This window comes from Monodelphis domestica, chromosome 6 (assembly GCF_027887165.1).
Source record: "Monodelphis domestica isolate mMonDom1 chromosome 6, mMonDom1.pri, whole genome shotgun sequence".
In the NCBI taxonomy this organism is placed as follows: Eukaryota; Metazoa; Chordata; class Mammalia; order Didelphimorphia; family Didelphidae; genus Monodelphis; species Monodelphis domestica.
Genome location: NC_077232.1, coordinates 210,516,759 through 210,537,536, shown reverse-complemented (window position 1 = coordinate 210,537,536; position 20,778 = coordinate 210,516,759). Strand labels below are relative to the sequence as shown.

The 20,778-nt window shown below is 35.6% G+C and overlaps 1 protein-coding gene across 15 annotated transcripts in view; it reads left to right on the top strand.

Annotated features, from left to right (window-relative positions):
* Positions 1 to 20,778, top strand: part of NEK1 (NIMA related kinase 1) — a 133,621-nt gene that overhangs the window by 94,801 nt on the left and 18,042 nt on the right. For 14 of the 15 annotated variants that reach the window (XM_056802882.1, XM_016423129.2, XM_056802884.1 and 11 more), the window contains 5 exons: positions 6,110 to 6,218; positions 7,081 to 7,175; positions 9,813 to 10,054; positions 16,306 to 16,457; positions 18,968 to 19,197. In XM_056802882.1, coding sequence (XP_056658860.1) covers positions 6,110 to 6,218; positions 7,081 to 7,175; positions 9,813 to 10,054; positions 16,306 to 16,457; positions 18,968 to 19,197 — 828 coding nt within the window. Of the gene's footprint in view, positions 1 to 6,109; positions 6,219 to 6,532; positions 6,684 to 7,080; positions 7,176 to 9,812; positions 10,055 to 16,305; positions 16,458 to 18,967; positions 19,198 to 20,778 lie in introns of those variants that run through there. The other variant, XM_056802886.1, reaches the window with a different exon arrangement.

Genomic DNA, 20,778 nt, shown 5'->3' with positions numbered 1-20,778 from the left:
ACCAGTCATGTGTTTCATCCCACCAACTCTCAGTGAGGTTCTTGTTTGTTGCCTAAACATAAATATCAAAGAATTTGAGTTTCCTTTCTTGGATTTAGTTGCCTCCAAATTTATGAGTGTTCTAGTTGCTATTTCGTCTTCCATCTTTGTGCCTAACCTCTATACTATCTAGGAGATGTAAACAGACTTTCTACATCCTTTTTCATTTAAAGTCCTTTTAAAAATTTTTTAAACAGACGGCAAATTCTATCTCACCAGCTTTTATCGGGTATATTGCAACTCTGGCCAAGAATCTTTCAATCTTACATCATAAATTTTAATCTAGAAATCCGAGTCCCAATCTGGTATATATATAATGAAACTTTCTGTATAGCTAGTCTTTAATGGGCAAGAGTAAGGAAAACATGGCCTATTCTCTAGTGTTCATCCATTTTTTGCCTAAGTCTTTATAATCTTTGACAATACTCTTTAGGTTCTTTGTTTAGAAGTGCCACTTGTGCCCAGGTGAATCAGTGTAAATGGATAATTTCTCTTTCATCCTGACACAAGGCTTATCTCTCTTCTACCTCAGTACCCTTTTTTTCACCTTTATGCTGTGCTCATTCTCCCAAATAGCCTGGAGGCTTCCTTCCAGTCTTTTCTCCTCTTCTAGGAAAGAAACTTATTCTGCATTTGCAACACAAATAGCAAATACAAACATAATAAACTCAATGTAGGTCTTTGGACAATTTCCCTTCTCTAGGCATAACTGGTGAGATTTCCCCTTTTTTTTTTTAAACTACTTGTGGGTGCTAGCATTCACTGGAGCTATTGAACCTTTCTATTAGTCTAATTAGTAACCATCCAAATTATCTAAAAGTCAGTTCAACTACAAAGTTGTTGATTTTTCCACTAACTTTTTAGTTGATTCTCTAGGATTCTTTAAGTAGACCATCATATCATCCACAAAGAGTGATAGCTTGGTCTCCTCATTGCCAGTTTTAATACCTTCAATTTCTTTTTCTTCTCTAATTACTACAGCTAGCGTTTCTAGTATAATATTAATTAATAGAGGTGATAACAGGCAACCTTGTGTCACTCCTGATTTTATTGGGAATGCATCTAGTTTATCGCCATTGCAGATGATGTTGACTGATGGTTTTAGATAAATACTTTTTATTATTTTTAGGAAAGGCCCTTCTATTCCTATACCTTCTAGTGCTTTTAGTAGGAATGGGTGTTGTATTTTATCAAAGGCTTTTTCTGCGTCTATTGAGATAATCATGTGATTTTTGTTGGTTTGCTTGTTGATATGGTCAGTTATGTGGATGGTTTTCCTAATATTGAACCACCCTTGCATTCCTGGTATAAATCCCACCTGATCCAAGTGAATAACCCTCGTGATGACTTGCTGGAGTCTTTTTGCTAGTATCCTGTTTAAGACTTTTGCATCTATGTTCATTAAGGAGATTAGTCTGTAATTTTCTTTCTCCATTTTTGACCTGCCTGGCTTTGGAATCAGTACCATATTTGTGTCATAAAAGGAATTTGGTAGAATTCCTTCTTTGCTTATTATGTCAAATAATTTGTATAGTATTGGGATTAGCTGTTCTTTGAATGTTTGATAGAATTCACTTTTTAATCCATCTGGACCTGGGGGTTTTTTCTTAGGGAGTTCTTTGATGGCTTGTTCAATTTCTTTTTCTGACATGGGATTAATTAAGAATTCTATTTCTTCTTCTGTTAATGTAGGCAATTTATATTTTTGTAAATATCCATATCATCTAGATTGCCATATAATTGGGCAAAATTGTTTTAATTTCCTCTTCATTGGAGGTGAGGTCTCCCTTTTCATCTATGATGCTGTTAATTTGGTTTTCTTCTTTCCTTTTTTTTTTAGATTGAACAGTACTTTGTCTATTCTGTTTGTTCTTTTCAAAATACCAGCTTCTAGTCTTATTTATTAGTTCAATAGTTCTTTCACTTTCAATTTTATTAATTTCTCCCTTAATTTTTAGGATCTCTAATTTAGTTTTCTCCTGAGGATTTTTAATTTGTTCACTTTCAAGTTTTTTGATTTGCATGTCTAATTCATTGACCTCTGCCCTCCCTAATGTGTTAATATATGAACTCAAGGATATAAATTTTCCCCTGAGTACTGCTTTTGCTGCATCCCATAGAGTTTGAAAGGATGTCTCATCATTGTCATTTTCTTCAATGAAATTATTGTTTCTATGATTTGTTCCCTGACTAGCTGATTTTGGAGAATCATATTATTTAATTTCCAATTAATTTTTGATTTGGCTCTCCATGTACCCTTACTGATCATTATTTTTATTGAGTTATGATCTGAAAAGGTTGCATTTATTATTTCTGATTTTCTGCATTTGTTTGCCATGTTTTTATGACCTAGTACATGGTCAATCTTTGTGAGTGTACCATGTGCTGCTGAGGAGAAGATGTATTCCTTTTTGTCTCTATTTATTTTTCTCCATATATCCATTAACTCTAATTTTTCTAAGATATCATTCACATATTTTACCACTTTCTTATTTATTTTTTTATTTGATTTCTCTAAATTTGATAGTTGTAGGTTCAGGTCCCCCACTAGTATAGTTTTACTATCTATTTCCTCCTTTAATTCCATTAGTTTCTCCTTTAGAAATGTAGATGCTATACCATTTGGTGCATACATGTTGATTACTGAAATTTCCTCCTTGTCTATACTCCCTTTTATCAGGATGTATTTACCTTTCCTATCCCTTTTGATCAGGTCTATTTTTACTTTGGCTTTGTCAGATATCATGATTGCAACTCCTGCCTTCTTTCTATCAGCTGAACCCAATAGGTTTTTTTCCAACCTTTAATTCTAACCTCATGAGCATCTACCCGCTTCATGTGTGTTTCTTGTAGACAACATATGGTAGGATTTTAGATTCTAATTCCACTCTCATTTTGTTTTCATTTTATGGGTGAGTTCTTTCCATTCATGTTCAAAGTTATGATTGTCACTTGAGTATTCCCCAGCATTTTTATATCCTCTCCTAATTCTGTCCTTTCTTCTTTTGCTATATCCTTTTAAACCAGTGGTTTACTTTTAATCAGTCTCCCTGATCCTCTCTCTTAATATGCTTCCCTTTCTGGCCCCTCCCTTTTTGTTCCCTTCTCGTTTTCTTAGGGTCTTTTAAGTTCCCTCCCGCCTCTCTTTCCCTCCCTTTTTGTACTCCCTCCCCCTTACCCCCCTTAGTTTTTCCTTCTCACTTTTCCTGTAGGATAAAATAGAATTCAAGACCCCAATGGATCTAGATGCTCTTCCCTCTCAGAACTGATTTTACTGAGAGTAAGGTTTAAGTATCACCTATTAGCACTCTCTTCCTCTCCTTCTTATAAGAGTATTCTTCCCCTTCCCTTCCCATGTGTATAGTTGTGTGATAAAGATTATCCTCTTTATTTTATTTCTTCAAGTATCTCTTCGTGCCATCTTCGATTCCCCCCTCCCTTTTTCTTTTTTGCATATCATCTTATGGCCCTTATTACCCCCCATATCTTCCTGTGAATGATTCTTCTAATTACTATAATAATGAACATGATTTTGAGAGTTACAAATAACATTTCCCCATATATGAATATATAATTTGATCTAATTGTAGCCCTTAAAGAAGAGAGTTTGAATAAAAAAACATTTCCCCCCCTTTTCCTCTCTTATTTACCTTTTCATGTTTCTCTTGATCTTTGTGTTTGGATATCAGACTTTCCACTTAGTTCTGGTCTTCTCTTTACAAACACTTGGAAATATTCTATTTTGTTGAATGCCCATACGTTCCCTTGGAAGTATATAGTCAGGTTTGATGGATAGGTGATCCTTGGTTGAAGACCTAATTCTCTTGCCTTTCTGAATATCGTGTTCCAGGCCTTGAGGTCCTTTAGTGTGGAAGCTGCCAGGTCTTGTGTGACCCTGATTGGTGCGCCTTGGTATCTGAATTGTCTCTTTTTGGCTTCTTGTAAATTTTTCTCCTTAGCTTAAAAGCTCTGGAGTTTGGCAATTACATTCCTGGGAGTTGTCTTTTGTGGATTTAGTGTAGATGGTGTTCTATGAACTCTTTCAATGTCTATTTTTCCCCCCTTGTCCAAGAACATCAGGGCAGTTTTCTTGGACAATTTCTTCTAGTATGATGTCAATATTTCTGTTTATTTTTGGCTTTTCAGGTAGACCAGTGATTCTCAAATTGTCTCATTGTGATCTGTTTACCTGATCTGTCATCTTGTCAGTTAGATATTTTATGTTTTCTTCTATTTTGTCAGTCTTTTGACTTTGCTTTATTAATTCTTGCTGTTTTGAAAGATCATTGTCTTCCAGTTGCGCAATTCTGGTCTTTAAGGACTGATTTTTCTTTTCAGTTTCAGTCTATCCTGCTTTTCGTGGCTTCCAGCTGTTTCTCCAATTGGGAGTTCTTGTCCTTTAAACTGTTATTTTCTCTTTGAATTATTTCCAACTTTTCTTGTCAGAAGACTTCCATCTTTTTGATAAGCTCCAATTTAAATTCTTCAAGAGCTTGTGGGCAATTTCTATTTTTTTGGAAGGTTTTGGCTTTGTTTGAATTTCCTCTTGTATTTCCTCTGTAGTCTGGGATTTTCCTCCATAAAAAATCTTCCAGGATCAAACCCCTCTTTTTGTGTTTCTTGGTGGAGGGAGATTGTTGTTCCTGGATACAATTTGCCATCACTGTGGAGGTTTTTCCTTCCCTTTTAGTCAGAAATCTGAATGAGATGGGCAAGCTCTCTGTATATGGAGTTAAGGAGTAGACTCGAATCTCTGCAACCTCCACTGTTTGCTGCCCTTCTCTGGACTCCCTTCCTGAGAGTGCCCAAGGTCTGCACTCTCTAGCCCTCCGGGGTTTCAGGTGTAGCTGCTCTCAGTGTTAGGTCTTTTGGTGGTCTTAGCTCCCAAGGACCTAGAGGTGCCCCTTGCTCACTATAGAGATGCCTCTCACTCGCTGATTCTGGCGTGGTCTGGCTCTGACTCTGGCTCTGTAGGTGGGGTGGGGGTGGGTATATCAGCTCAGTGTTTTGATGGGAGCTTTTTCATCCCCTTATAGTGTGAGAATGCCCAAATCCCACATACCTTAAAGTGTTGTGCCCTCCTGTAGAGTCCCTTCATTCTTATGAATTTGGTTTTGGGGGGTTTTTTGGTCTTTTGAGGTAGTCTGTATCAGTGGGTGTTTAAGAGAGGAAGAGTCCCATGTCTAGACTGCCACCATGTTTGCCTGGAAGTCCCCCTAACAACTTTGTATAGGAGACTTTTTTTTTATGTTTAAATCAGTTTTATTTTCCCTCAAGAGAAAAAGTGTTATATCATGAAATGATGAAGAAATAGAATAATGAATCCTGTTAAATATTTTTTCTTTCTGCAGTAGTAATTTGTTTTGTGATTTTTTTAAGTGCTGGAAAGGAATTTATTTGTTTATTTTGAATTTTATTTTCAGTTCCAAATTCTCTCCACCCCTCAGTTATCTATTCAGATTGCAAGCAATATAATTTTGTTCATTTGTTTTATGTTGTCCAACTCCTTTTGACTACTTTTGGGGTTTTTTTTTTTTGCAACAATAATGGAATGTTTTATCAGTTCCTTCTCTAGCTCATTTTATAGATAAAAATATCAAAGCAAACATGGTTAATGACTTGCCTAAGGACACACAGTTAGTATCTGAGTGCTGATTGGAACTCAAGTCTTCCTGACTCCAGCCCCAGCATTATCTATTGTCGCCTAGCTGCCCCACACAATACATTTCCCACCATAAATGTAAAGTCAGAAAAAGAGTATTTTCTTATTAGCCACATTGCAGTAAAAAAGAAAGAAAAAGTGAAAAAATTATACTTTGTAGAATCTTGTGCAGTAATAATTTGCAAAGGAAATGTTACATCAGAACATTAGCTAACTTTAGAATGAAAGCCTATGAAAGAGTTTGTTTAAACTGTACTTTCCCACCTCAGTAAGTTAACATACTATCTGGAAATAACAATGCTGATGGGTTAAACAAAGTTCATATTGTTTTCTATAGATTTACTTACTGGCACTTTATTTTTGGACTGGTGCTCATTAATTTCTTGTCATATTTTTATTCTCTTACAGAACCTGATGATTTGGAAGCAGAAATCTTAGAAGGATCAAGAAAAATGAACAATATTGACTTGCCTTGCTCTGTTAATGAGGCGTGGCTTATAGACACAAGGGAAACAGGGTATGCTACTTATTCCCTAATAATTTTTGCACTTTATTTCAAAAGGCTTTCTTTAGAAAGAATATTCTGATTCTTTTATAGGACTTTTAGTCCTTTCATGTGGACTCCTTTCAGACTCTCATCAGAGTTACCATGAATTGTTCCCTGACAATCTCCCATACTGTTCAATGTCTCCCACCAGACAAATCATTTAAGTCAGTTCTCATACCTCCTAGCTCCCTTATCCCTCTACAAACCCCAACTCTCCCCAATGAAAGCAAAAACGCTGGCCGCTGGGCTCTTTTCTAACTTATCCATATCCTTGAAACCTCCAGGATATGTGGGACAATTTCCTGTGAAGCATAGCGTATATGGACATAAAAGAAGCTTGGTAGGGGATAGAGATGAGAGAGAACATGTGTTGCACTTTACTGCCATCCTATAGGAGATAGACTGATCATCAGAAAAGTAATCACTGGATATGAATAATAGGTATTGCTATTCCGTTCCTTTGAAATTCCTTATTATCTTGTCATGGAGAGAGTACAGGTCCACATAATATTAACTTTCATATTTTTACTGTAGCAGATAGATTTAGTTTCAGGATCCTCCTACTCCTTTATGCTTACAGAAACCAGCAAACCCATCTCTCTGGATTTCCAAATATATGTGACCCACCTTCCAGCCTTCCTAGTTTCACATTCTGCTCCCCAAAGGAGGAACACTAGACTTTTTGGGACAGTAATTTCTATATTACTAAGCTAGCCCAAATTCATACCAGACTAAGAAAACACATTGCTTGCTGCAATTACTAAATGCTTTACAATATCTGATTCTTTATAACTTCTGTGCTTTATACCTTTTTTTCTGGATGTGTTGACAGCTTGAAGAATAAAATGATGAAACAAGATGATCTTGAAGCAATTTCTGAAAGAGGAAATCTGAGTGAAACGGAATCACTTGATAAAGTTAAGATAGGTTAGCTTATTTTCTTTTTTAATTACTTTTTAAAGTGTTATTGGTACTAAAATGCTTTACTTTGGGCACTGTACAAGACTGGATATTCCCACATCAGTTACAATGAAACCAACAGATTAAAAAAATACTAGTGCATGTTACTGTGCAAGGCACCAGGGTGACAAATTTTTTAAATGATTAATTCCTGCCCTTAAGGTGCTTATATTCTACTGTGGAAATATGACAAATACATACTATAAAAGATAAGATTGAGAGAGAATGAAATTTATTAAATACCTATTATATACCAGACACTTTGCTAATAATATGATAAAGGTCAAAGGAGAAACCCAAGCAAAAATATTTAACCTTTCCCATATGTGATAGGTATAGAGTACTGGACTGGAAATCAGTAGACCTGGGTTATATACCAATATTTTGATTGTTTTGCTATCTGGCCCCAAATTGAGTTAACTTTAATAACAATGTAAAAGAGACCTTTACCAAAAAATGTGTGAAGAATTACTTTGATATATCCAGGAAACACCAGAAAGTTTAACACTTGGTGAAGATGACAGGGATATTAAACAAAGTCAATATGTGCCATTTCATAAGTATTTTAACAAAGTATTAATTAAAATATAAGAAAACATTGATTCCTTCCCCTCTGCAAATAAAGATGAAATAGTCAAATATCAATGGATTCAAACCATTTCCCACAAATTTAGTTGTGGGTTGTTGTATACATTTTAGAACTTTATACATTTTAGAAACCAACAGTTGATTACTCCCCTCTGCCATCCCATCACTTTTGCAATTATTTTCAATCTATCGTCTCATTTTCTGTTGCCTAATATGCTCTTATCTCCCATCCTGAACAAAATTTTCATTTCATCTTTCCATCTCCAGTAATTATTGTCCTTTTTCTCTTATGCCTTCAAAGGCCCTCTATAATAATAGCCTCCACTTTCTCTTCTCTCACTCTTTTTATCCTCTTATATTCCAACTTCTGAAGTTAACATACTGCTAAAACTGTTCCCTCCAACATTACCAATGATATCTTAGTTGTCAAATCTAATGGTATTTTTCTCACTCCTCATTCTCCTTGACCTCTCTGTAGCTTTTGACACTGTTGATCACTCTCCTCAATACTCTTTTTTTTTTTCTCTAGGTTTTGGGACATTACTCTTCACTTGTTCTCCTCCCACCTATCTTACCACTCTTTCCTTGTATCTATTTCAAGATCAAGGTCACTATCTAACTGTAAATGACCCTCGGAGTTCTTTCCTGGACCACCTTCTCTTCTCTCTCTATACTATTTCCGTTGGTGGTCTTATCAGCTCCCATGAATTTAATGATCATCTCTATCCTCATGATTCTCAAATCTGGTTTTACTCCCCCAAACTCTCCTGACCTCCAATCTTGCATCTCCAACTACTTTCAGACATCTTGAATTGGATGTCCGGTAGACATCCTAACTCAAGGTGTCCAAAGTGGAATTCACTCTTTCCCCCTAAACCTTCCTCCCACCCCCTTACTATCGCCATAAAGGGCAAAACCATCCTGGTCCCTCAGACTTGTAACTGAGGTTTCTCCTCAAATCTTCACTATCTCTTACCTCCTACCTCTCCCCTTATCTAATCTCTCACCCAAGGTCTATTTATTAATCTTTGTAGTATCTCTCAAATATGTCCCCTTCTCTCCTCTGACACTGTTAGTCCTTTTCTCATTTCTGCCTCAGATATCTCCCTGTCCCAGTCTATCCTCCATTCAGCCACTAGAATGATTTTCCTAAAACAAAGATCCAATCATGCCACCCTTCTTACTCAGAAACAAATACAGACTATTCAGCTTGGCTTTCAAAGCCCCTCAGAACCTACCCCCCTCTTGCCTTTCCAGTCTTACTTACACTTTTCTTCCCAACACCTATTCTTTAGACCTGTGACACTGATCTCAGGGCTGTTCCATGAACAAGACCCTCCATCGCTAGACTCCAGGCAGTGACTCTTAACAGTCTCTCTGGGAACACTCTCCACTGCTCCAACTACTGACCTCCCTGACTTCCTTTAAACCCCAACTGAAATCTCTCTATGGGAAGCCTTCTTCAACCTATCTCAATTTCAGTGGCTTCTCTCTGTTAATTATTCTCTTTATCCTCTATAGAGCTTGCTTTGTGTATATCTGTTTGCATGTTGTCTCCCTCATTAGATTGTGAGTACCTTGAGGACAGAGACTGTCTTTTGCCTCTATTTGTATCCCTAGAGCTTAGCACAGTACCTGATACATAGTAAGAACTTAATAAATGTTTATTAATTGGCTGGTCAATTTAACTTAACAATGACTTTTTAATCATTTTCTTTTCAAACGTGTTGCCAATCATTCTTAGAATAATTAATTAGAATAATCATACTTTTAATTTTGTTTTCTTGGTACATTTTTGCTTAAATGGAATGATTATGTTAATACTTTTAATATTTAATATTATCATTTTAAAAAGTGAATTGTATTTATCTCTTTATTGAGCACATGGAATATTACTGATGGTAGGGCATATGATTTGAGTAGAAGTTGAGCTAGATTACTTGAGAAATCCCTTCTAACACAAAAATTTCAGGACGTTACATGGCCTTGTAGCCTGATTTCTCCTTTATGCTTTAGAACCTGATAAAGATGATTCTTTGCAACCTGAACCCAATTTCAAGAAGTCTCTGCCTCCTGAACCATTTTTTCACAAAGTACACCCTTTTGAAGCCTTGAAAAAAGCTGCCTTCTTTCCATCGAGTTGTCTTAAAAAACAACAGTCTTATCGTGCCCGTTCTGATTCACCAGCAAAAAATAAAGACAAGAATTCATTGCTAATTGGACTTTCTACTGGTCTATTTGATGCAAATAATCCAAAGGCAAGTATGTTAGTTAAATCATAAGCTACTATGATATTATTATTGCATTTCTATTCATCGAGCTTTCTTTGAAAAAAAATTTTTAATCCCTTAAAGAAAACACATGATTATCCTTTTCGATGTAAAATACTAAGAAGAATTTTCTCTTTACATAAGGCCACCATTGGGAACTTGAAACAAAGAGGCCATTTTCCTATTAGCTTCTTTTTTCAGAATTCTTTCTATTGGTTTCACATTTCTTTAAAGTTTCACATATTTAGAGCCTTTCCCTTACATAACCTTTTCCTTCATTGGCGCTTATCCTCTTCTACTGTTATATCAGGCTAAACTTACATGTATGTAATATAAAAGGTTTACAACAACCTAATATGAAGCTTAACAATTCTGTAGAAGATTTAACTTAGAGTTGGAAAGGTAATAAAAAAGGGTCATCTGTGTGACTATTACTGGTTGTAGTGACTGATGTACTCTAGCTTGAGATTAGAGGTCTGCTACTAGTAGGGGACACATATTAACAGCATTGCTTAATGGCTTGCTGTAAGACTTCCCTACATCTTTTCAGGTAGGACATGCAGGTGGGATTGGCAAAGTCCATGTCCAACGTTTGCTCTGCAGTTGGTCAGCTAGTTAAATTGCTGTCAGATCTAGTTTTCTCTAGGAATTGTCTCTGTTCATGGGGGTGAAAAGTTCTGACAATAGGAACTCAACATCCTCAAAATCAGGATCAAAGATCCTGAATGCATGTTTCAACTCCTTTTGGGATTCAAAAGGATCGTCCGCAAAGTTTGGAAAACAGCGCTTTGTGGATTCCAGTTCCTGCGGAGTGAATTGTCTATGGACTTTTTGAGTGTATCACACCAGCATTAGTAGTCAGCTTAGTGACCTCCATTAGTGGGCAGATTTTCTCAGGGTCACCGTCAGCCACAGTGTCCTTTCCACCTTCAGTTTCCTGAGGTACATTCTCTGTTTGCCCATTGTCCTTGCCCATAACTAGATCTAGTACTTTTTCCTTAATCAGTTGTTCAAATACAGCCTTAATCATGCCTTCTAGGTTGGTATCCATAACCATAATCTTTTCTGCCTTAAGGGGAACCATGAATCTAAATACTTAATTCACTTGGGTTAAAGTCTGCAACACAGCCATAAAAAGTACATATACTTGTACCAGGACTTGCCAGAGAATCAGTTCATATTGAAATGGCAATTGCAAAATAGACATTGTAATGTTGCCTATATAATCCAGAGTTTCCACTACCATCTGGGTTAGTTTGCTGTTTAGTACGTGATATACCCAAAAGCAGGCAATGGCTGCCACAATCACAACTCCACAAACCATTTGTTTGAACATATTGTCTATCTTTCCTTTACCAGGGAATTGTAGGGTTCAGTCAATTTGAGGTGCCAAATGTAATTAAAAAAAAAGGTAATCTGTGTGACTATTACTGGTTGTAGTGACTGATGTACTCTGGCTTGAGATTAGAGGGCTGCTACTAGTAGGAGACACACCCTGAGGATTTCTTAGTTACAATGGAGATAGAGGTAATACAGAGAGAGATACTGAGAGATACTGCTAGCGATAGAGGGATGTTGCCACAGGGGAATGCATTGGAGCTGCCTACTGATCTCTATTGATGACTAGTAGATCAATATATTTCCTAACCTTTTCCTCCTTCACTCCCTCCCTTAACCACCCACTTCTTGAAGCCTTTTGGCTTCCTCCTTCCCCCCCCACCCCCACCCCCACCCCCAGGTGGACTATAAAATACTCTTGTTTTCTTTCTCAGGTAAGGGGTTTATTGGGAAACAACAGGATAGGAAACTGAGATAAGAGGGATGAGGGTTTCCCTAATCTATAATGAGGGATAGGAGGAATTTGGGAAATCAGTCCAGTCATAGCTGTGACAGGGAGACAGTTAGAAAGATGGAGGACAACAGTTAAAATCTTCTTTCTTCTTCACAAAGCCACCGAGGTCTCTCAGTCTAATTTCAGAAGCCCCCCTCAAGGGTCCTTCAGCCTGGGACAAAAACTAAATAATAGTTCTCAGCTTCATTCCCCTTCAGCCAGGCTTGCCTCCTTTCTTGGTCAGTCAAACTCCAGAGAGAGCGACAGAATCAGATCCTCCCCCTGGCCAGCTCAACTGCCTCCTCTGGGAACATTCCATTTAGAAACTTCCCCTTGACTGACAGACAGGTCCCCAGCTTGTTTCTTGCATGCATGGCTTACAAGTCCTCTCTCTCTCTCCATACCTCTACCACAGAAAGAAATGAATTCCAATCTGGCCTGACATTTACATCCTTACTGTGTGATCCTGGGCAAGTCATTTAGTATCTGTCTGCCTCAGTTTCTTTATCTATTAAATAGGGATAATAATAACACCTACCTTGTAGGTTTGTTGTCAGGATCCAATGAGATAACATATCTATAGCACTTTGCAAACTTTAAAGCACTCTATAAATACTACTACTACTGCTACTACTAAAAATAACATTTAAAAGCAACTTTCTGATGACATTTTCTGAACTTGCTTCTGTATTCTTGATAATATTGTCTCAGGTACATTATGCTTTAAATATACATGTATAGTACATTACTTGTTTGCACATTTTTATAGAAATTCTCCATTTATTAAATAACTACTGACTACTCAGACACAAGCTAAAACCTAGGAAACATCTTTGGGAAAAGATCTTTGAGCATCATGAAAAATAGCTGTAAACCATTTTCATTCCAGAGCCTTTTCTTTGACTTTTAGATATTAAAAGTAGCTTATATAACAACACTTTTATTTCCTCTGGCCATCTTTACCTTATAACTTACAGCAAATTTGGATCAACAGGAGATATCCAAAGCAGAGCCACAATCAGCTATAGAGAGTGCCAAATACTGTAAGGGAAGACAACCATTCACTAGAACAACACTAGATATGGTGAATGCTCTTTTCCAAGTCCTCTCTATATTGGTTCATACTTCTTTCATGCCTTTTTCCTTTTGGAATCACAGCTATACTTTCAATAAAACCCCTTATCTCTTTCACACTGTAACTTAAAACTAGGTACCCCCTGAGAACAGTACATTAATTGTAACACTCCTTTGGGCGCAATACCTTCTCCCACTTTCTCTAACTCAAAGGACTAGTTGGAATAGTTGGCATGCCCTTTGTTTCCCACTGCCACTTCCAGACCATTCTTCTAACTATATCTCTCAATAACCAATCTTGATTTTTTAAAAGTTAGTAACCATTCATATCATTTTTTCCATATCCTTGTTGTCATTATCTACTGATCTCAAGAACAGTCTTCCAATTTCCACAGTGAATTTAACATGAAGCTTTGGTAGTTCTTTTTATCCCACCTTGGATTTTAATATGCCTGTTGATGCCACACCAAAACCCATGCTTCTAACACCAAACATATAATTCTTTTTTTTTTTTAGCACCTACTTTCTGTCTTAGAATTGGTTCTAAGTATCGGTTCCAAAGCAGAAGAGCAGTAAGGGCTAAGCAATTGGAGTCACATGGCTAGATTTGAACCCAGAACCTCTCCTCTCCAGATCTGTATCTCTATCCAATGAACCACCTAGCTGTTCCCCAAATGTATAATTCTTATAATGCATTTATGCCTTTCAATTTTGTGTTATCTATAGATTTATAAGCAATACTTGTTATCTTATCCCAGTCATTGACATCATATAAAGAAGTACAGGGGGCAGCTGGGTAGCTCAGTGGATTGAGAACCAGACCTAGAGACGGGAGGTCCTAGGTTCAAATCTGGCCTCATCCACTTCCTAGCTGTGTGACCCTGGGCAAGTCACTTGACCCCCATTGCCTAGCCCTTACCACTCTTCTGCCTTGGAGCCAATACACAGTATTGACTCCAAGACAGAAGGTAAGGATTTAAAAAAAAAAAAAGAAGTGCAAAGTGCTCCAAGAATTTGTAGGAAGGAGTGATTACTTTGGGTATGAGGGACAAGGGTAGATTCAAGTACTTTTCATAGTAGATCTGGTCTTTAGGTTGTGCCTTAAAAAATGGATAAAATTTCAGGAGTTACATGTTAATGGAATCACATTCATCCCTTTAGTAAAAAAGTGAGAACAGAGTAGAAAAACCCTAGCTTGTTTAAGGAATGACAAATAATCTGAATTTGCTGGATAGTATATAAAAGTAAGTAGCATGTAATAGGATAAGTTTGAGTGGCACATGGAGATTCAGATTAATGCCTTTATTTTCTAGATAACTGAAAGATATGAGGCAGTGAGGTTACACAAGTTTTAGTGAATAGAGGACTAGACTTCTGTTTGACAAAATGTGCTCTGTTAAATGGGGATAAGAATGTTTCTAAATTGGAGACTAACAGTTTTCTCAGCATTAGTTAAGCCTTTTTTGGAGAGTCTTCGGTTTTAGACTTCATATTTTTAGAAAGATATAAAATAAATGTTTATGTAGCAAAATGCAGTACAAATAAACATGGAAAATAGGAAGAATGAAGGTTTAAGAAGATGAAAAATAGTTAAAGTGAAGTTAATTTTAGTACATAAACTGTTGGAGAAGGTTTCTACTTTAAGAACCTTTTTTTTTTGCCAATTACATGTAATAACAAATTTCCACATAAGGTTTCCTAAGTTATATGGTCTCCCTTCCTTCCCCTCTCCTGGAGCTGGCAGACAATTCAGTCTAGGTTATACGTGTATTATCATGCAAAACATTTCCCTATCATTCATTTATGCAAATGAGTAATCTTATAAAACCAAACCCCCAAACATAAACCCAAATAAACAATTGGTTCTGACTCCAATTAAAATATTTTTTTAAATATGAACTTTGTAGTACTTTAAAAGTAAATTATGAAGTGAGTATTTAAATAAAACCTTTAAATATTTGAACTGTCTACATTTTCAAGTAATAAAGTATATTAAAACAACAATAGTAATAGTTTGGGTTCTTTATCTCTTTCAATTTGTTTGTATCTTTATAAGATGTTGCAGTTGTTGGATGGTTTGTTTTTTTTAAATATGGTTGTGGACAGTATACATGATTTTACTCTACAACCATCTTTGCTTACATCATTTTGAAAAATTCTTAGATTTCTTCATTTTTGCTATTGGCATTTTATACAGAATACTTTTATTGCAAATGATATATCATAATTTATTTAGCTGTCTCTCTAATAATTGGAAATAGTTAATTTCTAGGGTTTGGTGTTTTTTGGGGGGGTGGTGGGTTTGTTTGTTTGTTTTGCTATTATAGATAAAGCAGCAGATATTTAGAATATTGCCCTAGGAATATTAGAACATTTGTGCCAAAAGTTGGGATTTTTATGATTCTTATTGTATATTTCTAGAGGGCTCTCTAAAAAGTTTATACTAGTCTGTAGTGCCACCAACACTTGATTTTGTCATTAAGTATTTTGACAATTTGATGACAATAAGGAAGTATTATGAAATTATTTTACTTTGCGTTTTTTGGTCATTAGAGATTTTGAACATGTTATTAAGTAATTGACTTATAAGTTATTAACTTAGTTATATTTCTTCTTTCAGAAATTGTCTCATTAATAACCTAGGACCATGTTTCCATAGTAGAGTATTTTCTTAAAAAATTGTATCAATTCCTAAAAGATTCTGAACATCAGCTTTTTTTCAGACATACTTAATGAAAACATTTTCCACAATCTGTTTCTCCTTTTACTTTGGAAATGCTGCCTTTTACTGTATAAATTCTTTATTTTTGTCTATTCAAAACCATCCATTTCTTCTTATGGAATGTTTTTTTTTTTTAATAGGAATCATATTTACAAACAGCAGAGCTAAAATAAATGGACCTAATATTACAAAGAAATAATTTAGCTAGACATAAAATTTTTAAATTTAGCTCTAGAACCTTTCATGAGACCACACTTTTTGACTAAGGATATTGTATCATTGCTTATGTTCTTTGGAATGGCAAGATCAAAGTGTTACTTTGTCCTGCTCAAATCTTTTAACGTTTCAAAGAAGTAAAGTTCCATTAGAGTTTCATATGAGAGAAGTCATTGGAAAATGACAGTGATGTTTTTTAAAAGTAAATAAAAATTTAAGGCACATTCTAAATAAAAATTTAAGGCACATTCTTTTTCATGAAACTGATGGAATTTGAAGCCAAGACACTGAGAATTGATATGTTTTTAAAGAATAACATATATGCAGTAATCATGTTTTCCATCTTTTAATTTTCCTATTCTCCTTGCTAATAAAAACATCTTTTTTAATTTTTAGATGTTGAGAACATGCTCACTTCCAGATCTCTCTAAGCTATTCAGAACACTGATTGATGTTCCCTCTGTGGTAGATGTATGTCAAGACAATCTTGAAATAGAGGATACTGAAGATGAACCCATTAAAGAAGCACCTTCTGATTGTGAAGAGATGTATGTTATGACTTCATTGATCTGAGGGAAAAATTGCTTCAGTCTCTGCATTTATTCTGATAGATAAATATTCTGAACTCAACCTCAGGTTTATATTTTTATTATTTTATCTCAGTCTTTAGTGGACTTGTTGCGTAATTTCTAAGGACAGGAACGCAAAAACAACCAAAAAAGTCTCCAAACCATAAAGAAATAGGTTTATTGGGAGATGGCCAGTCTCACAATTAATCTGGACTTCTAGTTAAGACCAAAAGACCCAGAGCACTGTGAGAGGCCTTCCTATATACCCCAAAGAATATCACAACTTATATACCAAGTTAAAAATAATCCAAGACGATGTTAAAAATAGAGCAGGATATACTTCTCATTGATAGAAGTTATCACTTGATGATGACTTGAAAGTCATTTGATAGACAAGCGGGTAACGGGGGAGCCTGGACTAGTGATGCAAAAGATAAGAGTGGGTGGGTTGGGTGATACCAGGCTTTGAAGCCAGGGTCAGGCCTAGTGACGTATACTGGATCACAAGTTCAAGACCATAATTATTGCTAAGGGTGCATGATATAGCAGATTGAAAGATGAAGCCTAACACTAAGGCCTATGCTAACAATGATTAGATATATTAATTCAGTTATCTTGCTTAATTTAAGATCTTAAAGCTTATATTAAAATAATCACAAAAGGCCTACTAAAATCATCACTTATGCTAACATTATTTAACTGTCTTAGGAATATAAATATGTTTATTTTGTGATTACCTGAAGACTACTGTTAACATTAAAAATCTAATCCTCATATAAGGTAGTAGGGAATTTTTCACTCACAGACTATAAGCTCAGTATATAAACCAACGCTGTCATATGGCAGTCAGTAATAGTAAATAGTCTTGAATTGCAGTCAGATAGTAATAGTGGCTAAGACTAGGAAAGTGGTATCATTTTCTCTGTTCCACCCTGGTCAGACTACATGTAGAATAATTCATTATTATGTTAGGGTGCCATGTTTTGTTAACACTAAAAAGTCTGCAATTTAAGAAAGCTTCAAAGGACCAAGCTACCCATCTAGGCAACTGCTGGAGCAATTGGAGGTGATTGACCTGTAAAAGAAAGAACTAAAGGAATATGGAGCAGAATAACTTTAAAATATTTAAAGGGCTTTTAGAGGGAAGAGGAATTAGTTCCAGTAAAATAGAAGTTTCATGAGAGCAGAGACTGACTTTCTTTTGGGGGGGGGTGGGTAGCTCCAGGGTCTTCCTTGCACTTGATAAACACATGAAAACAAATCCTTGTTGGACTAGATTCGATTGTTTGCCTCTACAGAGCAAAACTAGTAGTCATAAATTGAATTTTTGCAGAGGAGCAAATTCAGTCTTGACATAAGAAAAAAACTGATAATTAAAGTATCCTTAAATGGAATGTACTAGCCAAAGGTGGATGACAGCTTGTCAGTTATGTTGTCTAGAGGGGATTTTTGATTAGGTAAAGTTGAATAAGAAGACCTCTTGTGTCCTTGCAAACTCTTAATTCTGTGATTCTAACTGTGTCTCATTTGTCTTACTGCTTTTAGAACTTTTTCTCATATTTTTAAAATACCTTTGATTTCTTTTCTTTCTTTTTTTAAACTCTTACCTTCCATCTTAGAATGAATACTGTATATTGATTCCAAAGCAGAAGACCAATAAGGGCTAGGCAATGGATATTTTGCTCTACTTTGTAATAAATATAGTTTTGCTAATATTGCAAATATGTAAACAAATTCTTTGGGATATTCTGTAGTTTTAATTTATGCTAAGATCTAAAGAAAGATGAGCTAAGTACTATGTTTTACAGTTTTTAAAACCTTTTCTGAAAATTTTTTATCTGAGTTGACAACAACAAAAGTTTTTTACAAAGAAAATTTACTACCTGATAACAAAATTTCATTCATATTTTCTTTGTTTGTAGAAGATAATTTATAATAATGATAATAGATTTTGAAAACTGAGTTACTGTCTACATATGAAAAAATTCCTCTTTGGTATTTCTTTGAGTTTTCTTTCATTCCCTAAATAATTCAGGTAATCTTATCTTTACTAAATTTACAATATCATGTAAAATATTACTTTGGCACAAATTAGGTACATGCTTTAGAAAGGGAAATGAGAAGGCAAAGTGCTTTATCATTAATGTGCTAAAATATTGTAAATAGGTATTTTAAAGCTTAAGTAATTATTAAACTAGTATTTCAAGTAATATAATTTCATTAACACTTAAAATTCACTTTAAGGAGACCAATTTATCAGTAATAATAAAACATAGAATTATATTTAGCATTTGTTTCATGTTTCAAATCCTTTTTTAAAAATTGACAATATTTATTATACATTTTTAATAAATTTCATAAAACTCACTCATCCTATTTTACTGCCTAAGCTCTCCACCCACAAATAAATATGGATTTAAAATACATCGTGGAGCTTAAAGAAATGTAATCGTGATGATTGGTCTCACCTTTCGGTTTTTACATTTCAGAATATTTGGGGAGGCAGACCCAGATTTACAGGAGCTTCAGGCCTCTATGGAACAGTTACTTAGAGAACCTAGTGAAGAATATAGTGAACCACCTAATGAAGAATCTAGTGAAGAAGAAGAAACTGCCTTAAAGTCCATCAGTGATGAACATATAATCAATGGCACAGAACCTGCTGAGGAGGAGGACAACCCAAGCAGTGAAAGTATTATTAATGAAGAGTGGCATTCAGGTGAGAAAAATACAGAATGATTGTTCATCTCTTGTGATATATTAAATTATTTTTATAATTTTTTTTCCAATTTCATGTAAATTTTTTTAATACTTTTTTCTAAAAAACCCTTACCTTCCATCTTAGAACTAATACTGTGTATTGGTTCCAAGGCAGAAGAGCAGTAAGGGCTAGGCAATGAGGATTTAGTGACTTGCCCAGGGTCACACAGCTGAGAAATGTTTGAGGCCAAATTTGAACCTAGGACCTCCCATCTCTAGGCCTACTTTTTAAAGAAATTTTGAGTTCTGAAATCTCTTCTTCCTTTTCTTTTGTAAAGGGGAAATGGGGTTAATTTTTAAAGGGTTGAACTTGATTGTTTAAGAGCAGTCACCAGGAATTTAATTAATTCCAAAGAGATTTATTAACAAATTTTAGAAAGAATGAAGAAATCAAAGAGAGGATAAGGTAAGATATCTAGCCTAAACACTAAGTAATCAATCTCTCTCTCTCTCTCTGTGTCTCTGTCTCTCTGTCTCTGTCTGTTTCTGTCTCTTTCTCTCTCTCACACACACACACACACACACACACACACACACGCACACACACGCACACACACGCACACACACGCACACACGCACACACGCACGCATGCGCCTGAGGATCCAAGAAGTTTCTCTCAAGAGGATAGGTATTTCCTGAGGCCAGTCTCTTCAGAGAAAAAACAGCAGTTAAGAGTCAGCTTTCACTCACCATGTGTCAGTCCAGTCAGGAACAGTATTTCATGTCCAATCAGCAGATCCTTCTGCCCCTCTTCACCAGCCTCAATTCGAAAGCATGAATTGTCTTCTTCGAGAAGTTGTGTCACTCCCTTTTAAAGACATTTCCTCTTGCATCACTTCCTGTGTCTTCTCCTATCTACTAATCACAGTTGATGCTCTGCTCTAGGACTGCCCAGAAGGCAGCAGTTGATTTTGATTCATCACCCACTATAGCACATGTGGGTCACAGACCTCCCATTCAGTGATTAAGTGGAATGTTTACACTTTTGGTGATTAGAGCTAAAAAATGGGCATATCTCCTTACTCAGCTTTTAAGTAGGGGGTTCTAAAAATAGTTGGGGGTTACAATTTAATCTTCACAATCAGGGGAGAGTTAATTAATTTCATTGTTATGGTCAGGGGAGAGTTAAATTTAATTTTCACACTCTCCTCCCCATCAATGAGAAGGCAATCAGTTTGATATAAATTGTGTAAGTGCAGTTATACAAAACATTTCTATTTTAATCATGTTGTAAAAGAAAACACAAAACAAAAACCAATAACCATGATAAAAATAAAGTGAAAAATAGTGTGCTTTATTCTCTATTCAGACTCTATTAGTTCTTTTTCTGGAGGTGGGCAGCATTTTTCAATATAAGTTCTTCAGAATTGTCTTGGAGCATTGTATTGCTAAGAATAGTTGTGTCATTCACAGTTAATCATCATACATTGTTTCTGTCACTGTGTACAATATTCTTCTGATGCTGCCTACTTCACTTTGCATCATTTCATGCAAGTCTTTCCAGTTCTTCTGGAAGCATTCTGTTCATTCTCTCTCTCC